Below are 24711 nucleotides of genomic sequence, written 5' to 3'. Positions count from 1 at the left end.
TGCTTTGTAAATGTCAGTTATTAATCAATGCAACGTACCTACATCCAAGCTCGCGTATCAACCGCAGAGGCAGCACAATTACTTATGACTGGCTGCAAAAAAGTTGCACATGTCAGAAGCAAATTTTCCGGAGCTGGTCATGCTGATGATGAAGATGAGCATGATTAATAATGACACTGCCTCAGAATTTGTCGGCCTTCTGTCCTCTCCTGCCATCCATCATCATCACCATAGAGTGGGTGGGGAGAGGGGAATGGGTTACAACAAACGGATTAGAGGCAGAAGTAAAACCTCTACATTCTTCTATTATCTCTTCAAAAAGAAGTTTATACATTTTCTCAGCAATTAGGCCAGGGGAGGGTGGTTTTTTGTTTGCTTTTTTTAATTTTTGTTTTTTGTATTAAAAAAAAATGGAAACAGCCCCCCCAACAAGAGATTAACTTGTCAAGCCATGTAAAGCATTTTAATTACAATTTATATATCATGTATAAATAAATATTACATTCTTTCAGTCTACAATGCATACTAGGCATATCTTGTTAAAACCTCCTTCTATGTTATCAAGTGGCAGGGTCCATGTCGTCCAAGTAAAGAAAAAAATAAAAGGACAAACCTACTGAGTTTAGTAATTAAAAAAAAAAAAAGATGTAGTGGAATCAACGGGTAAAGACAGGGCTGACAAACAATGCAAGTGCTCCCTGCTAGGAGTCAAGACGTAACACTGCTTTCCAAAAAAGATTTGACATGAGGACTTCTTTTGAATTATGAATAGGTTTTCTTGAGTCTGGTTTTCCCCCATCATTTAGATTCTGAGCCATATCCTCATTTTGTGTAAATTGACATTAAAGTCAGTGGAACAGCATCCATTTATCTGTGCCTTTATCTCCCATTTGTTTCTGATGCACTGCTGAATTCATATTTTGTTACTAAAAACAGCTGATTTTCAATATAACACATTTTCCAGTTTGTGCTGGTCCAAGGGAAACAAATGAAAATAAAGTAGACCCAGATATCTCTTGATCCTTGGTCATTTGAATTTCTCTTTCTCCAAACTAATATTATCCATCCAAAAACTCAGCTCCCCTAACATGAGGAAATAAAATGGGCTTGGGACAACCTGCTTCTCTATTTGTGAGTACCAATCCCCACCCTCCCTCCCAATCCCCCATGAGAATTGGTGGCATTGAAAAGATGAACAGAGCAAAATACAGGACAAATTATGAATTCACTGACTTGGCAAAAAATTAAAAATTAGACTGTGCACATATGTGGGCTTTGATGGTCTTGGTCTTATATTCGGTAGGTATGCACCATTCCTATAGGTCATTCCTATTGTTTATTATTTTTAAATGCAAACATAGAACAGCACTTTCTTCCCTTGGTGAGACATGGGAACTTTGGTTGTGGAAACTTAACGAACCAACCTACACACCCAAAAGCAAAATTAAATCTTCCTCCAAACAGAACAAGTTTCTAGCTAGCACAAAGCAGCCGAAACTCATGCTTTCAGAAGAGATGCCACGCTGGAATTATTAGTTTTTGCTCATCCTCTGAGTTCTTCAAATGACAAGGAAGATTATTATTAGCTAATTAAGAAAAACAATTATCTCTTGGTCCATAAAGAACCTACTGGATTGTTTGTTTTTAAGACTCATTTTAAAGAAAGCGACAAGGGGTGGAAAATAGACAGAAAAATAAAAATATATCAGATAATCTCTTTCTGCTCCATATTTAATGCCAGGGACATGTTTTCACTTCAGATGAGGGAATAGATAGCAACTGCTTGGGTAACACTCTAAACTGTCTCTTCCTGGGTCATACTTTCATATTATTACAAGCATTAAGAAGTGACCGTTTCTCTGTCTTGTCTATTAACTAACTTTCTCTCACTTTTTTTTTTAAAAACATTTTTGGTACCTTGTCTATAATATTGTTGTTATTATTTTGACCCATCAGATAAATTTTCACAACCTCACCATGCCCAGTTCATCGTATTGGTTAATCTGTTTCCTTACTCCCTTCTGGGATTTGCATTCCATTGACTGCCCAAATCCACGAGCAGCTTTTGGAGAAAAACAAACAAACAAACCCAAAGCCATGGACAGTTTGACAAATTTCTTTCCCTGATGACAGAAACTGCCTTCTTGTTGTTGTTGATTTTTTTTCCCCTACTGATCCCCTCCTTCTCCCCTTTTCTGTCCCAATATATACTGTAGAACTGAAGGCATCAAGGTGTGGTTAAACCCAGAAAACCAGACAGGAGCTACACTTTGTCTTTGAACTTCTCCATGTAGTTTTTTATCTCTTTGGAGTCCCCGAGGTCCATATCCTGGCACACCCATTTAATATCGTCATCATTGCTACTTAGGATAGAGTTGACGGTGGGACAACCATCATCGGGTGGGATGGTGGTGAAGGTTGTGAATTTTACCCGCTTTCGTTTGGATGTGGGGGAATGCAAAGGTTCCGTTTTCTGCTCTTTCCCTTGCTTCCCCCCCGAGTCAGCAGATCTATGGATCTGGCTCTGGATGTTCTTTTGAGTGCCGCCGTTGAGGAGGTGGTTGCTTTCCTCATGGCCCATCCCTCGGTCTATAATAGTGGTGTGCTCATCCTGCTGAGGTGACACATCCGCTGTGTTCTCCAGCAGCTCCGCCTCATTTCCAAGCCAGACCCAGTCGTGGGAGTGGGTCATGGTGGCTTGCCCTTCCACTGGAACCTGCTTGTGCCGGTATTTCAATGCAAACGTTGCACAGTTTATTAGGAAGACAAGAATTGCCAGGCAGAAGACCCCCAGCAGAGCGTACATCCCAATTTCCAAATCACTAAGGCCTCTGGGCGACTGCACTAGATCGTTCTCCTCCATGCCCCCATTGCTTTTTGGGAGGTCTACTTGAGCAGGAAAGTTGGTGAAATCTATGGGAATGTTCTGCAGCTGGCCATCATCTGAGAGTTTGCCTCCATCCAGCCTATTGTTTTTCATGACTTTGTTTTTGAGCATTGACTTTGCAGTGGTGCTGACTTTTCTGACGGTACTTTCCTCTCGCTCCGCCGAAGAGCTCCCATAGTATTGCCCATCCTGGCCGTACCGCTCTTGATCCGACACCTTTTGCCGCCGGTCACTCGCATGGTTTTCAATCTCATCGGCATCATAATCTCCGCCAGTGTTGGAGTTGGCATCATTTTGGCCGAACTTCACTTTGATGTTGCTGTTGCCCATGGCCAAGACACTTTTCCTCTTGGACTTCTGGCAGGCTTCAGAGATCATCATGTCTACTTTGATCAATGTGCCCTGCCCTTCACCTTCTGCTGCCACGACCGGCCATTTCCAGGCAGTGCTCTGATGGGTTGAGACAATGGATTTGTCCAGCGACATGGCAGAAAGGGAGAAGTCTTTGGGGTCATAAATGTCTAATGGAGTAACTGAGCTGTCACTGAACTGGATCCAGATGCTTACTATGGCTTCCTAAAAGAAGAGAGAAATGGTTAAAGACAGGGCCTTAAATAAAACAGCTCAACTGATTGCAACTCATCAATCTCAGCTCTGAAATGCAGCTGAACGAAGCAGGAGGCACTGGCTCCGTACTATGCTGAAAACAAGCTGAGTCTTGACCGATGGGGCAGAAAATTGGTCACATTTTTCATTAAAGAGCCCAGCGGTATCTTTCATGGAAAGGTTTTGCAAATGGAAATGTGAAATAATTGATATGGGGAGATCGTAATAAGAACACACCCATTTAAAAAAAACCACATTCCTGTCGCATGAAAACTGGAAGAGACAAAACAGAAAAAGTACTGGAAGCACTTGACAGAACACTTATTTTCCTGTTGTTCCCCATGCAAATATGTCACACGGAGCAGTCAAATTAAACAGGGCATAAATATTGTAGCAGAGAAGAGGAGAGATGCCACAATGTCTTGAAAATGGGTCACCTGAAAGGAAACAAAAGACTTGCAAAACAGTTGTTACTTTGCATGAGAACTGTTTGTTTTTAGCTAAACACACTTTACCCTTGAAAATAATTGTAAACCCCATTACATTTCCATGTCAGCCAAGGCAGGGTGTGAGGATTCTGCTGTGATCTCTATGATAACGATATACAAATGGCTTGGATTTAATTGGACTGTGTTTGCTCCCTGCAGGTAGTACCATTAGAAGTCACCATTAGAAGCAAACAGAAAGCTAGCGGTCAAGAGGCGAAGTTGTTTCTATTTGAGTCTCATCCAGATGATATAGATATTTACTTCTCCACGTCTCAGTAGCTTTCTTTGCAGGAGATTTCTTTATTTTTTCATTTGCTCTATGTCTAGTTTGTTTAGTTAGCATACGTGCTGGCAGACTGCTGAAATGCAGCTACACATGGAAGTGAAATTCTATTCTTCCCAAGACTTACACTGCAAATGTCCTTAATAACTTTACCCGCAGGTACATCAAAACAATTGGGCTGAAAATCACCATGGGGAAAAGCATCGCCACCCTTTTAATGTCCAATCATAATACAAATTTACAACCCAATATTGTTTTCAATTGGTTACAATTTGTTACACTATGGTTATAAACAAAGGGAATTGCTACCCTTCCAGTTAAATTTAAAGCTTTTCAATGAAAACAGCAAGGGGCATTTAGCTGTGCAGAAGGTTGGAATGCACTGAATATTTAATTTTCCAAGTGCTATCAGAAAGCTCTTTGGGGACCAAACAAGGGAAAAATATATTGTGGCACACCAGGAAAGAGGGCAAAGTACTTGGTGATTCAGACATGCTTTGCACACAGTGATGAAATAGAGCCAGGGTAACTCTGAAGCTGTAGCAATGCTGAAAAGTGCGAGGGAGGAAGGGACATTAAAACAATGGATCTTTCATGAAACAAGCCTGAGATGGCTGAATAAATTAGTGCAAAACTGCAGAGCATCACTTTTAGGTACATCTGCACCGCCACTGGGGGGTGGGGAGAGGGATTGCAGCATGTGTAGACATACCCAGGCTAATTTTAATGTAGCCATGAGTACCAATAACAGCGAGTCTGCAGCTCAGCATGGGCTGTACCAGCCTGCCTGGGACCTGGGTACATACTTGAGTGGCTAGCCCGTGCTGTCATGGCGTCACTGCTACCGGTACTCGTGCTAAGTAGATCAAGGCTAGCTTTGGTAGGTCAACATATGCTGTAATCAAACCCACGTCTGCAGCATGGTCATGGTAGGCTTTTGTCATTGTGGGTAAGTTTTACTCTTTGGAAATTTCTAGCAGTAGCAAACCCAGCTCTGGGAAAGAAAGACTATTCTTCCCATGGAATCGTGTGTGTGTGGGGGGGACCCATCTCCATTCGTCTTTGGGTGATCTGGCACACTTGATATTCTGCTTCTCCACTACATCTGGAACGAGTGGTCTTTTTCCCTCTTTTTTTGCATTGAGTCATAGGAAAGGCAAAATGACCATCTTTAGGGAGAAACGCACTAGTGAAAACTGCAGCAGGAACCCAAATGGCACTGAGATCATCTCTCAATGGCTCCTTTTTTGGAACCAGAGAGGACAATAGACACAGAATAACAAAAAAGTGGGAGGGGTGTTTTGTGGTTAAGACATTAGACTGGGGCCTGGTCTACGCTGGAGAGGGGTGGGGATTGATCTAAGATACGCAACTTCAGCTACTTTGTCAATGGGAATCAGTGGGAGTTAGGTGCCTAAACACCTTTAAAAATCTGGCCCTCTGTAGCGGAGGCTGGGATAAAATCTAGTTCTGCTGGGCAGCATTCAACTGCCTTGATCATGAGACCATCCATTCTCATCCTGCAATCCCCTGCCCCATTCGCTACACACCTTCCAACTTCTGCAACAGGTGAGGCAGGGGTACTACAGACAGTTCCAGGCTCCTTGCCCAGCCAGTCTCTGTCCCCCCCTTTCCCAGCTCCTCACTTGATCTGTCTCTCTCCCTGACTCTAGCGTCTGGTCCCCTCCACATTCCCCAACCCCATTTTCCTCCCACCAGCCCCTTTCCCCAATCTCTTTACCCAGCCAGTACCAGTGCTCCCTCCACACCTGGCTCCTTGTCAGATCTGTCTCTTTCCTCCCTCACCTCCTGCCCGCCGCCCCACTCTCCTTGGCCAGCCAGTCCCAGCCTCCCCTACTCCTCATCCTATCTCAGTTTCCCCATCACTTACGGGTCACTGTCCCATCCCTGATCTCTCTAGCTTCCAGTTCCAGTTCCCTCGCCTGGACAGTCCCAGTCCCCCCCGCCCATTTCCAGTCCCAGTTTCCCTCGCCCCGGGTCTAGTCCCAGCCCCCCTAGTTCCTGGTCCCAACCTACTTCTCTCCTCAGCCCCCTGCCAGTCTGGCTTTTGCCCCCTCTGCATTCAAATCAGGCAGCTTCTTCCTCAACGCTGTCTAAGCCTGGGAGTGCGGGGGGACCCTGAGAGCACAGGAGCGATAGGCTCCCCGCTCTCAGTTCAGGTGCCTGGACCCAGCACAACCCATAGCAGCGCCCACAGCTGCGATTGCAGAGAATGTCCTGCTCAGCCCTGCCCTGCAGCACGCCCAGCATGGATGGAATCTTCAGGGAAGTTGGCTGCTAAAATCTACAAAGTCTTTACTGAGCATGTGTGAACTGTGATCTTAAAACTTGGCCAAACTGGGACAGATTTTCATGTGGGAGGCCACAGACTTCTGACACAAAGGCTACAATTCTTACAGAAAGTCCTTGCTCCAAAGCATGGAGTGGCAGAGTGTTTTAAAGAAAAGGTCACCAGAGTTTTGAAGATGAGCAAAACAATGTGGATTTCACTAGCCTCTTTCTCAGAAATGGCTGAGCTGTTTTGGCTGTATATATATATATATATATATATATATATATATATATATATATATATATATATATATATATATAAAATCAGCCTGAGGCAGGCACCCAGCAAACTTCAGCTCAAGCTGTTAAAGTTTGGTAAAGTTGTAAGCCACTGACAACAGGGTCTCACAGTGGGAAGTGTCGTGGTAGGAGCTACCGGCTCCGTCTGTCCCCACAAAAGCCCAATCCTGGTGTTTGGGAAGCAGAAGTAATGAAGAGTAAATGAGGAGCCATTTGAGGTTGAAGACCACAAATATGATTTACTCCAATTAACCAAGACCCCCTGCTACTCTCTTCAATCTGCACTGAATTTTTAAATTTTAAGGGATCCTCTCTATAAAGAGCCAATTACATAGAAAACTGTCACACGTGGACAGTGGAGAATCTGAATTATAAGGGGGAAAAAAAAGAGAATTCCCCCAATCCTGCCAAAATACATTTCATCTGCCCAAATAAGCAATTTGGCACAAAATCCTCTTCTTGACTCTTTCACTTAAAGGCAAGCTGAATGCAAGGGAAGGAAGCAAATTTCCCAAATGATTAGAAATTCTGAAAGGCTTAAAAAAATAGAAATGATTTAGTGCCATGTCCTTCAAAGAGCTGTTTCTGCAAATCCTATGTACCGCATCAATAAATCCCCTCTAAATCTCTGACAAGGGCCTCCAATTACTATCAACAGATGAAGATGGATTGAAACCTTATTATCAGCAAAGCTGCTGCCCTGTCTGATGCCGAAGGTGACAAATCCCTGTGTTCATTAATTAATAAGCATAAACAAATAGCTTGTGGGGTTACCAGTTTTCATCCCCCTCTCATTCCGCTGTGCTCTTTATAAACAAATAAACCACAAATTCACGTCATCGTCAACATCCCTCAGAAGATGGGATTATTTATACGGCGACTAGAGAGATTGGAGGTGAGTCAGATACCATACATCAGATCACTTAGAACCCAATTCAGAAGCGATGGAGAATTTGCTTCCTACAGCAGCTGTTGATTTCCAAACAACATGTTGTTTCCTACGTACGTGAAGCACCGCTGCACTCATCAAGACACCTTTTGGCCATGTTTTTCTTCACATACTTCTCTAATCTCCTCTTCCACCCTAGCCAGACTAGCATTCTTTGCCTATTTATATTAGCTTGGCCTCTTCAGCACCATTACGTATCTCACTGTGCAATCACATCTCTGCTTCCTCAGAGCTGCTGATCAGTCTGGAGATGCCACCTGATAAATTTGCCTGAATTATAAAGCCCACCAGTATTTTCCCTTTTGTAAATTACTTTATCTCCCCTGTTTTCTTCATGTTATAGTTAGAGCCGGTGGAACAGTAGGGGGAAAATCTGTCCCCTACAGTCCACAAATCTGTCATGGAGCCTAAGGGGTGAGGGATAGCTCAGTGGTTTGAGCATCGACCTGCTAAACCCAGGGTTGTGAGTTCAATCCTTGAGGGGGCCACTTAGGGATCTGGGGCAAAAATTGGTCCTGCTAGTGAAGGCAGGGGGCTGGACTCAAGGACCTTTCAAGGTCCCTTCCAGTTCTAGGAGATTGGTATATCTCCAATTATTACCTTTATTTAGCCATACCTGCGACCTTTCATAAGTGCAGATTTGCAAAGCTTTAAAACTCTTATGCACAATTTGATCACAAATACAGGTATTTGACTCTCAATGTGTATATCCCACCCAGCTGAACTGACCAGCTTTGAACGTTCAAAAACCAAAAGGAAACTTGGATTGAGAAGCTAGAGCTGGTTGGTGAGTAGCATGATTCTACAGCCAGCAGGTTAAAGCCATTCACATGGGAGATCCAGGTTCTAGTCCTGCTCTGACTCAAGCAGAATAGGGACTTGAACCTAGAGCTCCTACATCCCAGGTGACCACCCTAATCACTGCACTATTGGTTATTCTGGAGTCTGTCACGTTCTTTCATGAAAAATGCTGAAAGGCCTCAGGTTTGTCCTGCTAAGGAATGAAAACAAATGTCAAAAGGTTGAAATTTTTCATGAAACGGAATTCTTGTTTTCCGGCCAGTCCTACTTCAAACACTTTTCATTGCGGGAGGGGAATAATGGCCAACTGCGCTAGCAATTCAGAAACCTGTACCTCTAGGGCCAGTCTTCTGGCAAGAGATGGGCCATTCAGTGATTCTCATTAAGAGCAAGGAGAAAATTCAGTGGCATCAGCTCAGCCCTCTGCAGCAAGGACACAGTGGCTGCCCTCAGACCACGGCTGTGCGGGTACAGAAGGCTCTCAGAGCCGCTGCAAAGGGCGGGCTCTGCTGGGCAGCAGAGGAGAACTCGAGTGCATGAGCTACACAGGTTGAGGGCAGCAATCAGCCCAACAGGGGAGCACTGAGGGAGGCATGCGGCTTGGAAGCATATAAAACACTCTGCTCCTCACCCTTAGCTCGGGAGGTGGGGGTGGGGATGGGAAGAAAAGGCAGAGGCAGGGTGTGGGGGGCATGCACACGGGCTCTGGCTTGGAGGGGCTGCAAGTACAAAAACAGAAGCAGCAGATGAGGAACTGCATGGAAAAGGCAGCTGCAGGACAGCAAGGAGTGGGAGGGATAGGAAAGGCAGCCACTAACCCAGGGTTGTTACTTGCAACCAGGTCACCTGGGGCTTTCCGGGCCCTGGTCTGAGAACGCTCTGGCCTCTCTTTCCTTGCTCCTTCTTGCTAGTAGCAATGAGGGCTGGAAGGGAATTAGCAGCTTCTATGCTTCCAGGCTGGGGAGGTGTGAGGGACTGTGGGAGATGGGGGGTGGAGCAGCCAGTCCTCGGTAAGGGAAGAGTACTCGGCAGCCTCTTGCTTCTTGATTGGTGCACTCACACAGCAGAACACAGTGGGGCTACACCGCAGAGTGGGGAAGAGGAGGCGTGTACAGCAGGTACAGCAACATGAACACACTGTTCAGCTGAACAATATTCAGGAGGCGTTGGTCAGAGCCTTCCCATGCTCATAAACTTACACTGGTAAATATCTTTGCACGCTGCATTGAGATATGCAACCCCTCCAGCCCCACAGGCTGTTTTATTCTCAAGCCAGCATGTGACACTCCCAGCCAAGCTGCAGGAAAAAAATCTTACCCTGCCCTATGCCCTCTAACTAGGTTAGATTTGTTTCTTGCTTTGGCTTCTTCAATTTCCAACTCAGCATCTGTCGAGGAGAGCGGTTTCCAAAAGGAAGCCCCGAAGAAGGGCACACATGGGTTAATTACATAAGACTCAGATGATTACAGGATGAAGGAAATTAAACAGATGGACAGCACTTCCTTCTTCGAGCTTGGATGTCATCCTGCCACTAACTACTGAGTTATAAAACAATCTACATTATTCTTGTGTTCCAGAAAATGATACAGTGATCAGCATGAAAATGGGCCATAAAACCTGAACCGAGCTCTTCCCTATTTACGAGGAATGAAATAGTGGTTTTGTGAGAGCAATGGCTGCAGATGGCATTATACAGCCCTGAATAAGTGTGTTCTACACCGCAGAGTGAAATCAGGATTGAACAGGCCCTTGTCACTTCCATTGCTGCAGACCCCCTTGTTTTTAATCTATTTTTTGGCAACTATTTGCCTTGATATGGTGCCGTTTTCCACTCCTCGTATCCGTACAGATTATGTGACCTGAAATTCACTGCTTGAGATCCTTCCCTCGGCTGATCTGAAAACGTGCCGGCTTTGAATTAAGCAGGATCGACACACCGGTGTCCCCTAATGAGCTGAACAACTAACCCATCTGAGTCACCCTGAAGAATAAAAGAAGAGAGGGGAGCCAGGCTGCCTGCTGTTGCTCCAACAGGAAAATGAACGAGCTCGCCTTTCTCCCATCGCTGTTTTATGGCTCTCCCAAATATTAAATCACGGGGCTCTCCCACTCTCTGACATGGAGATCAAGGGCACTGCTCATGGCAAACAGAGAGCATGGATGGCCTGTGAAAGAAGTGTAATAAAGGCTCAGGAGAGCTGCCAAGGTCACGGTGTTTAAAGGGAGCCTTTGAAAAGACAGGCAACGTGCAAGTCGGAACGTTTGGGTTTGGAACTTTTCCAAAGGGCTAAGCCCAAATTTGCAGGCGGGAAGAAGAAAGAAGCCAATGCCAGGGTGCCCTCTGCTGGAGAGGCATGGCTATAAAACTGTGTTATACCCGTAACTTAAAGTCTATGCTGTTTTCCCCTAAAAACTTGCTAAGGGGGAGGCAACTCTGCAGGGATGACCCACGGCCCCACCCAGCATGCCAGCAGCAAGGAGAACCGAGTGCACGCTACCTGTTTAGGGGTATGAAGCAGCTCCTGAGCAATGGTTGTAGCCACAATAGCTCGGTTATTTGCCGGGCTTGGCTGAAGGAAGAGCGACAGCCCAGCCACCATCTGCACCCCGAGGTCTGTTATGGTCACTTTGTCATCTAGCACCGTCACTGTCTTCTCTGCCAGAATGGAGTCCGACAGAGGAGAAAAAACCTTTGGAGAAACAGAAAGGGAACAGCATCAGGAAAGGGTTAAACAACTACAGTGACCCTTCTCACCACGTCATCTGCTCCTGCCCCCAAAGCCTTGCTTCAGGCACAGAGACTGGGTGAAGGAGGACATGGAGAGGACACACTGGTTTCATGCAGGAAGCAAGGAGAACCCATCCGATGGAGAGATTACAGCTCAAAGCCACTGCATCAAATACCTCTTTGGGAGCTATCTTATTTTACCCCCATTATTTCCGCTACTTTCTTATAAGCCTGGAAATAATACAACCTTTCCCTCCTAATTTTGGTCCTGATCCTGTAAGGGGCTGAGCCTCCTCAACTCTCAATGGCTTCAAAGGACGCTGGAGGCTCTCAGCACCTTCCAGGATTTGTCCTTCGTTTTTCCATTTCCATATCCATTTCTCTATCCCTGAAGTTTCTAATGGATCATGCAGCCCATTCTCAAGTGGGAAATTGTTCCCTTTGACGCAAATGGGTACTCCCTATCCACCTCCAAACATTTAGAGAGCAGAGGACAGCTACTCAGGCACACACAGTCTCTCCCACCCACCGTCTGTGGCTACATTTGCAGTTTGTGCACTAAACTCTGCTGAGAATCCAACCAGGACACTGAGGCCAAATCCGCAGCCAGTGGAAATCAGCATAGTACTATGGTCTTCAATTTACACCAGCTAAGAATCTGGCCCTAAGAGTAACTTTCACAGGCACTGAACACCCTCCACTCCAGTTGACACCCATTAGAGTTATGGGTGCTCGGTATCTCTGAAAATCAGGCCCTCTGTCTCCAGGCAGCAGTTCCACTAGTTAAACGGCAGGGGGAGCCTCACCCTGTGTGGAAAAGCAGGATGTTTACCAAGATCTTCACAGGTGCAAGAGCTGTCCAGTAAGGAAGGCTGAAATACAGGTTTTGATCTGTCTCACTACAATGGCGGGGGCTTTTGCTTTATTTGTTCGAATTGAATGGAGATGGAATGCATGTGTGTGAAATTCTGGGAGGCCACAGCCTTGCTACAACGGATGATTACATTCCAAAGCAGTGCTGTTTTAGCAGAACACTCTACTGGCTCTTGCAGGTGTTAATGCAGGAATGGTAGAACCCAGAGCAGTTCGGTTTATGTACCTGGATTGTTGTCATTCCTACTTCTTGTCCAATCAAAATCCTTCCTTCTTGTAGCCTGGCAATGTGGGGCTCCTCCAACTTCATAAAGTCCATCACCAGGTCCGTAATGTCAAACTGCCAGTCAGAACCCAGCAAGTAGTTCAGCTGACTCCAAGGGCTAGAGTCCTCGGCGACAAACTGAGTAAGGACTCGCACCAGGGCATGCTGGTACTGGAGCGCACAGCCTCTTCCCTTCCGCTCATCTTCATCCTCATCCTCACTGTCCCTTGTGGGTCTTGAAAAAAAGGAAAAGGAAGCATAAAAAAAGGGTTTGAGGACAAAACTCCTTCATAGTCTCTTTCCCTGCAGCGAAAACTAAGAGCAAAGTGCTAAGCAAGGAAAACACTTCCTGGAATAAAATCAATTAAGAGCAGAAAAATGATCAACTGGGCAGACTTGATCAGAGCAATTGAAAGTGCATACGGAGCCCGACAGTCATTATTGCATGCTATAGCACACAGGTACACGCCCTTAAGTGTCGTTGCTGATTCTCGGCATTACACAGGCGATCGTGATAGGTGTATGATATCGGTGTCTTATCTTTGAAGATCTCCACTGAAATACCAGAATGCAGAGACGGGTCAGAACCAAAACTCCCTTCCAGTCTCCCTTGAACTATGGGTTGGATTCAAGTCCAAACTCTACCACTGGACCATCTAGGTAAATGACTCAGGAGCATATATCCCATTGAAAAACAGTGACTACCCTGCAGGGAAGCTGGGATCCAGATGCAACCTCTGTACTGTTCTTCCTGGGCTTAAAATCAGCTCCATTCATTGCAAGAAAATGCGTGATATAAATTAAGCGACTAAACCCACCTTTTATTGGAGACAATGGGGACTCTCCAGCTTTTTATTTGACTTAGCTCTGTGTCCGAAATATCAATCTGAAGAGGCAGGCGTGGAACCCAGACTGTGATTTGCAGAGGGGCGCTCAGATATTGGTATGTGAAATTCACTACCGCATCCACCTGGCCTTTCATTTCTTTGCCATTGACAAACACATAGTCACATCTGTCAGAAACCTAAAGGAGAGGAAGGTAGGGGGGAAAAGAGAGAGAGAGAGAAAAGAGGGTAATCGCTGTGACAAAGCAGGCTCAAAGTGGAAACCTGGCATCTGAAAAACAAAAACAAACAAAAAAGGCTCCCTTCTCCTTACGCATGTTAATGATGGCGTTTTACAATGGAACCAGCTGAACACAAAAATCCTCCACCGGCTCAGGAGGCATAATTATGCTGGAGATGCCTAAAGACTGGATACGATTTCTGAAGCCGCTGGCTGGGTTTTCTATTTGTTATTCAACGAGCTACTAGCTGATCACATCTCTATGGAATTTATAACGAGAGAGACTCCTTCACAGCATGGCCAAAAGAAACCGAACAACCCCAAACTGGACTAGCTGGATGCAGGCAGCAAATATAAAGCTCTACCCCAACCAGAGTTTTCACCTTCAGTCTGGCGTGACACTGTTTAGTGTCACACATCGGTCTGAGGATGAAGCCAGCTCTGGAGTGAATTTCATACGGAGAATGGAAACAAAAACGTATTCATTTCCTCTGCAATAAACATTATCTGTTTATAAATGTTTACATTTTGATTAAAGCCATAAAGTAATTCTAAACACTGCAGTAGATTTATCATTAACATGTAAATACTGTCCTGAAATATAAGCAAGCATTAGCATAGTCATGTAAGAGTTATACCAGTAATCACTTCTTTAATCAATGTTGTAATTTACAGACCATTGAGTTTTCTCATTTATTACCTTACTGAGTACTAGTGGGATGGAATAGAATCCCTCCAGAATATATAAATCATTAAGAGGGATGCAGATAGTATGAAGTGGCTCGGTGTGATAAAGTCATTGTCAAATCTATTCCTAAAGGTGTCATAAACGTCTGGGGAAATCTTGCGGCACATTAATCATACATTAAGTGGCTAGCAATGGGAGCTGTTGCATTACTAAATGAGCTGGCATGTCTGCAGAAATTACAAGTAAACCCAACAGATATCTTCAATTCACATGCTTTCTCCCTCCCCTTCAGAAACCTATTTCATCTTCTGTAATGAATGTCATTAGCACTGGTAATGGCCCTCCCACCTGAACATCTATTTATACCATCATCTGCTCCCTTTGATTTTGTCTTTCTCATACCACTTTATTCAAATGATGCTTATCACATGGAATAGCTCAAGTCCCCAAGCTAATCAAATGGATGGGTGCCCTCTATGACCATGGATAAACACAAGGGCTAGATGTGCTAAACTGTTCCTAGTTATACAGCACATGTCTAATCTGTATCCTCTGGTAGTTTAGGCACTGCTCACTTCCTGGTATAACAGTCAGGAGAAATATTTCAAGGGAAGACCTCAGAGACATAATCTGAGCACAGTTTAATGAAATGACACACCACAACCATCTTGAACGATTGTGAGTGAGTTCTACTCACTGGATGCAGTACTATCTAGTACAATACAGGACCCATCTGTTTGTTTTTCCTCATGTTATCCAAGTTATGTTTAACGGACATAAGGTGGGAAATGTTCCCTTTTTCCCCATAGATGGACAGTGCATCCTGTTTTAATCAGGGCTGCCCAGAGGATTCAGGGGGCCTGGGGTCTTTGGCAGCGGGGGGGGGGGCCCGCTTCAGCTGTAAATCGGCACCGGGGGGTCCTTCCGCTCTGGGACCTGCCGCCGAAGTGCCCTGAAGACCCGCGGGTGGGGCCCCCCCACCGCCGAATTACCGCCAAAGACCCGGCACTCCGGCGGTAATTCAGCGGCGGGGGGTCCTTCCGCCCCGGGGTGGAAGGACCCCCCGCTGCCGAAGACCCGGAGTGGAAGAAGCTCAGGGGACCCCACTCCAGAGGCCCCAAAAAACTCTCGTGGGGGCCCCTGTGGGGCCCGGGGCAAATTGCCCCACTTGCGCCCCCCCCCCCAGGTGGCCCTGGTTTTAATATGTTACATATGAGTGTGGCCTGTAATTTACAAAAGGGACTACATTTTCAGATTAGTTTGTATATGAGCTATATATTATCTCATGTATCTCACATATGCTGCAATGACATATGTGCTACTTATCTATGATTCACGTGCAAGCTATACAGATCTTTGTTCCAGATGGTTGCTCTTGATTTTCATGGTGCTGTTAACAGTGACACTTTATCTCCTCTGTATGACATCAGGAATCACAATCCATCATAAAAAGGAGGGTTTATTAAAGAAAACAACTACAATTATAGACAGGCTTCTACACAGCTTCAGTTCCAGCTTTGTCATTTGTTTGCCCAGCACCCACTCTGCCTGGAGTTCTATACAGCACACAGAGACCGTAGCTACTGAATAATATACTGCAAGTAAATAGATCATTGCATACGGTCTATTGCTCTGAACAGAAAGATTGGAGCAAAGAAGTCCTTGTTTCTAATCATGGCTCTCGTCTGGATTCTAATCTCTGATGCCCTGTGTGGTCTCAGGCAAGTCACTTTAACTCTGTTTCCCCCATCCTCAGAATGGGGATGGCAATATTTATGCACCTGTTGGGGTGCTGCGAGACTCTATGTATGGAGGCAATGTGCTTTACAGGAGTATAATACTAATGTACTGAGCATTTATTAGTCCATGTAGACCCTGCTGGGGCATTTAAACGTAGTGCTGTTTGAAGCAGTTCTACAGCAAAGAGGACGAGGGGACCTTAAGTGTGCACCAGCAGGGTCTACATGGGCCCATTAATGTGCAACTCATTAGTGCGCTTTAGAAATCACCCCCCTAGAGCGCATGACCCCTCCGTGTAGCTAGCGGGCGTGACTCGGGTAGAGAGCTGCGTGCCCCCCGGGTTCCAGTCCCACTGTGCCAAACGTCTGTTTCATGGAGCAAGGTGGGAAGTTAGAGCTTTATGGCGAGGAATCCCGGCTTCCGTGCAGTCGGGAGCCTTTACAGCGGAGCCTTCCTTTCACATTGTTCTGCTGCCACTGCTGTCGCAGGCCCAAGGACTCCCTCCCTCAGGGGCGGGGCGCCGGGGGGAGGTCAGAGGTGTAAGCGTGGAATGGAAGATTCCCTTGCAGGGAGTGAGAGGCCTTCAGCAGTGACTGGCCCCCGTGCTGCGGCGAGGAACCTGAGGGGGATTAGCTTGGTGCTGCAAAAACTCCCACTCTGATATCTCTGGGCTAGCAGGGCATGGTGATATCTGATGCCTCCCCCATCCTCTCCCCCACCTTCTCTCTCTCTTTCTAGCAGGCAGCTTGCCTAGGTCTATTCTGCTTCGGGACAATAGCTCCTCTGTGATATGCTCACAGTGAGGGACATCTGTATGCGGATCAAAGGTTTGTGATGAAACGTTCACCTTCAGGCTGACCCAGGTGTACTGGACCTAGAGCTATGATTTAATAGGAGCAGAAGCCAAACACTGTCGGGAACCGAACAAATATGTCTATCAGGGAAAAAACAACAACAATAGCAGCAAATCCTCAATTTGTAAATGCTTCTGGGCTGATGTCCAACCTCCAGCTTTCCTTGCAACGCTGCTGTAGATCCGCACAGGCCCGCTAGGAACAAATGGCTAAACAAACGTACCTAGCCTCGCATCTTAAGGAAGCAGCTACGGTAGCTACCAAGCTGCTATTAAAAATGGATGCGGATTAATATTTATTACTGGGTATGCGTCAACCAGAGTGGCAGGCCTTTTTGACTTGCACTGAGGAAAAAAACGGTCTTTTCACCAAGTCCAAGCATCCTTACCGTCCCTTACACATGGTCCATCTTTGGCTCCTATATTCCCAATACAGCGCTAGCATGGGGAGGCGGGCAAGTCCCAAGCTCTCAACTGTCAGTGAAAATATTTGTGACTATTTCACTTTCATGCAGCCATCCTTCTCGGGGCGGCCCGGATTGCTTTTGAAGTGCATTCTCACACAGGGAAGCACGGGGTGGTAGTGATGTTTCCCGAGCTAGTGTCTCAGAGCAGATGAAAGGGAGAAGAGGGTGGTATCTCGGCACCCAATTCACAAGGCACACGTCGTCTGCCCATGCCTAAGAATAAGACACTGGCTCTCTGAAAATGCCCCATTAAAATCATGCGTCGTCTGCAGCTTTTAGGGTGACCAAATGTCCCAATTTTATAGGGACAGTCCCGATATTCAGGTCTTTTTCTTATATAGGCTCTTATTATCCCCCAGCCCCGTCCCGATTTTTCACACTTGCTGTCTGGTCACCCTAGCAGCTTTGGTCATCACAAAATCCTGGGTCAGCTCAGTATGGAAGGGTAAGCAAAGTGAGATTGCTTCCTCATTCCTTCGCTCACCTAACAATGGTTTTTAAAAAATGAAGTAAAAAGGATTTCCCAGCTTCAGTGAGCAAATCCAGATCTAAACCCAAATGCACTGATTCCTGCCAGGATTTAGCATAGCCTAGAGTCTCCCTGTTTAACGAGCACCTAACCTCAAAACTGCTATTCACACCAACAGCGGGTTCCTTACTGGAGGAACTAGGGGACTGCTAGGTGTGACTGAGTCACCTAGGAACGGGCTACCTTAGATCACATCAGATTAGCTGGAAAGCAGATCCCAGTCATCTTATTTTTTGGATGGGTTTAAACTGGTCTTCCGGTCATTGTTCTGCAGAGACATTAGGTTAATTCAGTGTCTTCCCCATGAAGATATGCATGGCTATGTCTACACGATGAGCTAGGGATGGGATTCCCAGCTCACGTAGACATACTCGAGCTAGCTCTCATCGAGACAGCGGGCTGAAAATAGTAGCGTATCTGCAGGAGCAGGAGCAGCAGCGGCGGCACGTGCTAGCTGCCCTGCGTACATACCCTTGAGGTTCAGGCAGGTTGTGTCAGAGACCGGGGCGTGGGTGGTTAGGCAGAGTGGTTAAAGCAGGAGTCATGCCTAGTGGTTACAGCAGGAGTAGGCGCTCAGGGTCAGAGGCCAGGTGCCAGAACTGAAGACAGGAATTGGAGCCGCGGGTCAGACCTGGGTTACAGGGAGCGAGGCAGGGCAGGAGCAGGCCTGGAAAGAAGCAGGGATTACTGCAGCCCTGGGCGATGCTTTGAGCCGCCCTTGGCCTAACGCTGCTGCTGGGCTTCAGAGAACGCCTGGTGGTTCCTCCAGCCAATCGGGAGGTCTGGCCAATCGGGTGATTTTGCTGCAAGCCAAGCGTGATTCAGCTGCGTGTCCTCTCCAGTGCTCACTAGGGAGCTAGCTAGTCAGGGGCTCAGTGCCGGCGAGCCCTAATTCCCGATAGGTTTGTACTCGGGATGGCTAGCTTTCACCTCGCTTGCTCGAGTTAGCAATAGAATTGAAGCCAGGGCAGCATGGACTTCAGCAGGGGCTGTACAAGCCCGCCCCAGACGCTGGGTTTATTCTCAGGTGGCGAGCCCATGCGGACGCCTGTGCTGCCGCACCTAGGCGAGGTCAGGTACGTTTAAGCATGTGGCAGCCACTCCTCTAAGCCCCCTATAGGCATAGCGATAGGGAAGTTCTAGTCCATTTCTTGTACTGTGGTATCTGAGCACCTTGCAGAAGTGCTTTAAACAATGTGACTAGCACCCGTCTTCTGTGATTCCGGTCCACAATAACTCATTGAGCCCAGGGCAGAAGCTGAGAAGCTGGAGACTTTGTCTGTGTGAACAGGTGATATCAGTCTCTCTCCCCTCCCCCACCTTCCAGTGTTTACATTTTTCACCGCGAAAAGATTTTCCCTTTGAAACGTCCTTTTATCTCTTGCATCTGAAAAGGTGAGAGATGATGAAGAGAGCTCCTGCTTAGCCATCGCCTTTATGCAAATGATCTGCTCCACTCGGTGTAGCGGATCAGCGAAAAGTTTTGAATTTTAAGGAGCTCTCTGATGCCATTTCAGCACTTTCCTTCCTTATTAAAGTTGGCATTACAGCTACTTTTCCCTAGTTATTTTTCTAACTTTAGACCAAAAAGAGAAAGAAAAAAAAAAAGTGAGAGACAAAAAGCCAGGGCTAAGCAAAATTTCTCAGATGCTTCCTTTCTCTATGCTTTATTTTTTGTGCTCCCTTCTAACAAAGGCCACTTAGGCTCCAAGTGGCTTGGATGGTTTCATCCTGTGACAAACCACATTTTAGCGAGCTGGCAGCCTGGAACAGAAACATCAAATCATTCCCCCCCAGAGCATGACCTGCGGCCGCTTTGAGAACTGTGCCGTAGTACCCTGGAACTTTGCGATTTGGGAGGGAATGCGAGCTCCCTGCTAATAAAGCAGAAACAGAACTTGGTTGTAATGAATATAAAGGGGATTCTTTACTGAGGGCCCTGGACATAGACAAGACCCCATACTTCTCCCTTGCTTGCAGACTGAGGCTGTTATCCTGCAGTGAGCTCTGTCGCAGGAGGATGAAGGGTTTCATAGCATATACTGCCTAGTGTCCTCACGCAGAGTATCACTACCTTCTGACCTGGACTCGGAAATCACGGAAGGGAATGCTGCCTCCACTACACAGAAGGAGGCACCAGGGAGGACTGTCTTGGGGCTTTGACCTCTGTTGCAGATTCCTAGAGCCCTGCAAATCCGCAGATATCCGTGGGTCCTGTTTGCGGATCGCAGGTGGATGCGAATACAAATTTTGTATCCACGCAGGGCTCTACAGATTCCGGAGCAATTTATATTAAGATACAGTCGGGCACAGACATGTCGCAAGGCAAATTTTGTGTCAAACAGAAGCCAAGACTCTTAGGTTTTGAAAGACGGTTGGAATCAAAAACGTATCTGCTCCATTTCAGATCTGTGTAACCCTGCTGTGGAAAGAAGGACTTGTAAAAGGCCTGGAAATTAATGAGACGGACGGACTCTTTTAGCGTAACGTAAGCTTCTTCACTCTCCCCAAGCTTCTTTCACCTCTGGAAACAGGCTTTAAATTTGGCCCACACTGGCAGGGCTCAAAAGGACAAGGAGTAAAAAAAAGGAGAGACGCTTTTAATATGGCATTTGTAAAAGTTTCTGAGCACCACCAGTTCGCAAGGTACCAGTCCAGTTCCTGGTGTACATCACGAAGTCTGTCTGGCTTAGCCTTAATTAAGCAGTCTGCAAGCTACAAAGCCCTGGAACTAAAAGTGTAAAGAACAGAAATGTCTCATTATGATAGCTGTAGGTGTCCTGCCTGCGTCCATTAACCTACTGGACCTGGGAAGGCTTCCTGCTAGTGAAGATATATTAACACCCCCCCTCACCCCCTACAGGAGATACATTTCAAACTCTAGTTCTTGTCAGTTGCCTTCCACACTGTCTGGCTCTCATAACTAGAAAGTAGGACGTGCCAGAACTAGAATTCAGTAAGCACACATTAGAAGCTTACCTGGTGTCAGACTTGCTGAATGCACTAGGTCTTTTGCGTCCAAAAAGCTAGGTGTGAATCCTGATTAGATCACAAATTAAAAGAGTTTGACCTATATCCAGAGAATTCATCACCAAGATCAATGCAAGCTGGTAATACATAGTAATGCTTTCCACTTACAGCATGGTGTCCTTCAAATGATTTATAGCACCCTTGTGAAGCAGGATACTACTATTATCCCTATTCTATGGGTTGGTAAACTGAGGCAGGGAAACACAAATAACCAAAAGTCGCTTGTAATTTTGGGAGGCCAAATTTTAGACATCATTGGCAGGAGTCCACGTTTTGTGTGCTCAGCACCGCTCATCTGGTCTTAGGTGTCTAAAACTGGGCATCTAAACATGAGGCCACTCAAATTAGAAGCACTTCAGAAAAAACATCACCTAAGTGATTTAGCCAGGGCCACAGTGAATCAGTAGCAGAGCTGGAGATACACCTTGAAAATCCTGAGTCCCAGTTCACTGCTCTAACAGGTAGACTATACTGCCTCGTTATTTTTTAGATCATCTCCCCTCTCTATTGCACTTTAGACAAAGACACAAATTACATGGCCCTAACCTAACTCTGGTTTCAATGTTCCGTGCCTGATGAACCCTTTGATGTTCCGAATATCATTTGATGACAGCACAGGCCACCAGGCAATCTGATTCACTTCAGGATAAGTCACAGAATAAAGCCCAGGCTATAACAGCAGGAATGTTGCATGACAGGACAGAGATGCATCAGCAGCCGTGTGAAATAGCCTGCAGAGTCCTAACCTGTATTCCGTTCCTGACACTGGCTTCCTCCACTGTCACTCACACTTTTAATAGGAGAGAGAAGAAGCAGCTTGTGTTTCTGACAGGAGACCATATGTCACAGAGAGTGGTTTTCTCCTATTCCTGCCTCTCACCCAGTCTGTTCTTAGTGATGCAAAACCACCTGTGACATTTTGGGTGATGGCCTCAGAGTGAAGAAGCCACAGATGCAGTGTTGAAGAATTTGAGCCCACCGACAAGTTTTTCTTAACAAGGCACAACTCAGATGGGTTCCTCCTTTCCAGTGAGTTCCAAACCAGATTGTGCTGTCTTGTCAGGCTTGGGTATTTAAGGGAAGTTCTCCAATGAACGTCTCTCAAAGTTTCCATTATGGCTTCATGAAGCTTCTATTTCCTCTGCTGTCTGTATAAACTAATTACCCATAAAACATGGGAAAAGGTTTTGAAATAAATGAATATACACTTTATTTATGATGGTGGGTTCTGCAGTACTTGAGTAGTACCTCTTCATGCAAGTAGCTTCATTACAGCCAATAAGCCTACGCATGTGACTAAGTGCCACTCAAACTCAGGGTTGCAGAACCAGGCCCTAAGATTTTTAAGTGACCTACAGCCTTCCAGGCCCCTCAGAACTTACTACTTTAGTGTCTCTTCCACCCTTAATTCCACATGGAGTCAATTCTTCTCTTGTCCCAGGAAGACAGGACACAGCTTCCTTCAGATGCCATCAAAACTGCTCCTGAGTCAGTCACTGAGGTCACTTCTGAGGATGCTGTATTCACATTGACCGCAGTCTCTGCCAGCGTGAAAACCAAACTCAGATCCCACACCTCAACCCTACATGGTAGAATGCTGCAGTGTCCAGCTGTCAGAGATTAAAATGTTCAATGGGATCTCCTATCAGGCAGAACCACTTTATTATTTTTCACAAACCCAATTCAACTCCCATCAGTCAATGGAAAGTCTGGTATCACTGCATCTAATCCGTCAAGTTTATATTTTTACATTCAACCGTCTGTTCTTTGGAAACTCCCTGTCAGGATGAAAAATGATTGCCTTGGCCCATTGTAAGATGAAAGGAGGCACATGAGCTTCCAAGATCTATGTAGAAAAGGGGAACAACTAAATACTGCCTGAGCACATCTGTGGTGCCATGGAGGGCAAGAATCAAGACACGTGTGCCCCATTTTTAGGCTCCATCCTACAAAGTGAAGTACACAGATGCAGGAGTCCTACCCTATGCATCATTTTAGAGATCCTGGACCTTATGTTTTGGTGTTTAAAATAGGCATTTGCCTGTTACTGTCAGAACAATTTAAATGTTAAAAAGATTTTGTAAAAATATTGTAATGAAAAGAAATGTTTTTATATTGTTTTTAAAATTTAGATATCATTGAAAACACTTGTAGTATAAAGAATAAAGGATAGCAACATTTAGCAATTACACCTCTACCCTCATATAATGTTGCCCCCGGGAGCTAAAAAATCTTACCATGTTATAGGTGAATCCGCGTTATATCGAACTTGCTTTGATCCGCCGGAGCGCGCAGCTCCCCCCCACCCCTGGAGCACTGCTTTACTGCATTATATCCGAATCTGTGTTATATCGAGTCACGTTATATCGGGGTATACAGCACTTTTCATTTATAGATTTGATAGCTTTTACCAAAGTATCATTACCCTTATTTCCAAAAGGGGAAATTCAAGGAGGTTAAGTGATCTGATTGAAGTCACTCCTGGAAATATGGAACTGCAGTATTGAATATGGAAGACTCCAACCCTTATGGAAAAGTCCTATAGTAGTGGTTTTCAACCTGGGGTCCGCAGACTATGTGTAAGGGATCTGTGAAAGGTTATCATTACCACAGAATAGTGGTTTTCAACCTGTGGTCTGCAGTCCCTGGGGTATCCACGGACTATGTCTAATATTTCCAAAGAGGTCCACACCTCCATCTGAAAAATTGTAGGTGTCCACAAATGAAAAACAGTTGAAAAGCACTTTCCTATAGAATTTAACAGACAATGGTAACCCTTCTATAGATTTTTTGAACTATCCTTTAGAATTTAATAAAGTTTGATATCCTGCCACAGAATATTATAGGATTATTATTTTTTAAAATCATCTATCGGAAGGAAAGGATTCTCTACTACATTCTATAGGTTTTGAGAGTAATTTGTATATGACTCTATAGGCTTCATCCCTATGAAAGTCTTAGGGATTTTCACATAAGGGTGGTTCTGCACCAAATCTACCTTATGTCCTACTAGCTGTTCCACAAGACCCCACTCCCAAGTAGGAATTCCAAGATTGGGCCCATGATTCTGAGGAGTAGATACCTGACCCCTGGAAAAAGGGAGATGTCTGCTGAAGAACAGATCAGTTTATTTCTAGGCTTGTGTTGCATCTGGAACAAAGGAAAGTTTCAATACTGAGAATGGATACTGGTCAGTGGAGACTTAAATAAGGTGCATTTGAAAAATATGTTTTCATGCTAAGAAGAATGTGTCTGAGAAGAGCTAAAGCTTCAGCTTTGAGCTGTTCCATAATCCCCAGAAATACATTCAGAGCCTTTTAATGCTGCATTCAAGGGGTCCTTAAAAATGAATCAACAACCAGAAGAGTTGATAATTGGCAGTGTGGCCCATTGACTTCAGTTGGTGTTGTGGGTGTTCATTGACTCTAAAAATGAGGCCACAAGCTCCTCCCATACAGAAGGCACGAAAGAGGTAAGGGCAATAACCGAGATTTAACATCCACAGGATCCTAGCTGTTGGAAAAGTCCTATTTGATCATTCTACAAACAAGAGCGAGACTGAGAATGTTTGCCTTTAACTAGCACCCACCTATAAAACAGACTCAAAATAGAGACAGTAACTATTCCTAACCTAGAAAGGATAATTAGAGAATTGGGCAATAATTATATTTTAATGACTTATTTAAGCCAACATTCTGCCCTTCTTACAGTTTCCTTTTGTAGTTCTAAATGGGCAAAGGAGTCTATGCTGGAACGTTGCAGTGTGCCTGCACATAACTGCCATGCTCTACACGCAAAATGGCTTCCTTCCTTGGGATCGATCCTCAGGAAACATTCCCAATGACCAGCACAAATGACTTCAGGATT

The 24711-nt window shown here is 45.5% G+C and overlaps 1 protein-coding gene across 5 annotated transcripts in view; it reads right to left on the bottom strand.

The window, feature by feature from the left end:
- Positions 1 to 444: 444 nt before the first annotated feature.
- TMEM132C (transmembrane protein 132C) overlaps positions 445 to 24711 on the bottom strand; it is a 292182-nt gene continuing 267915 nt past the window's right edge. For all 5 annotated transcript variants that reach the window (XM_039505825.1, XM_039505824.1, XM_039505828.1 and 2 more), the window contains 4 exons: positions 13291 to 13496; positions 12434 to 12707; positions 11105 to 11296; positions 445 to 3463 (listed from right to left, as the gene is read on the bottom strand). In XM_039505825.1, the coding sequence (XP_039361759.1) occupies positions 2264 to 3463; positions 11105 to 11296; positions 12434 to 12707; positions 13291 to 13496 (1872 nt within the window). In that variant the 3' untranslated portion in view covers positions 445 to 2263. The remainder of the gene's footprint in view (positions 3464 to 11104; positions 11297 to 12433; positions 12708 to 13290; positions 13497 to 24711) is intronic.

Source organism: Mauremys reevesii, linkage group 18 (assembly GCF_016161935.1).
Source record: "Mauremys reevesii isolate NIE-2019 linkage group 18, ASM1616193v1, whole genome shotgun sequence".
Taxonomy (NCBI): domain Eukaryota; kingdom Metazoa; phylum Chordata; order Testudines; family Geoemydidae; genus Mauremys; species Mauremys reevesii.
This window is presented reverse-complemented; position numbering and strand designations above follow the sequence as displayed.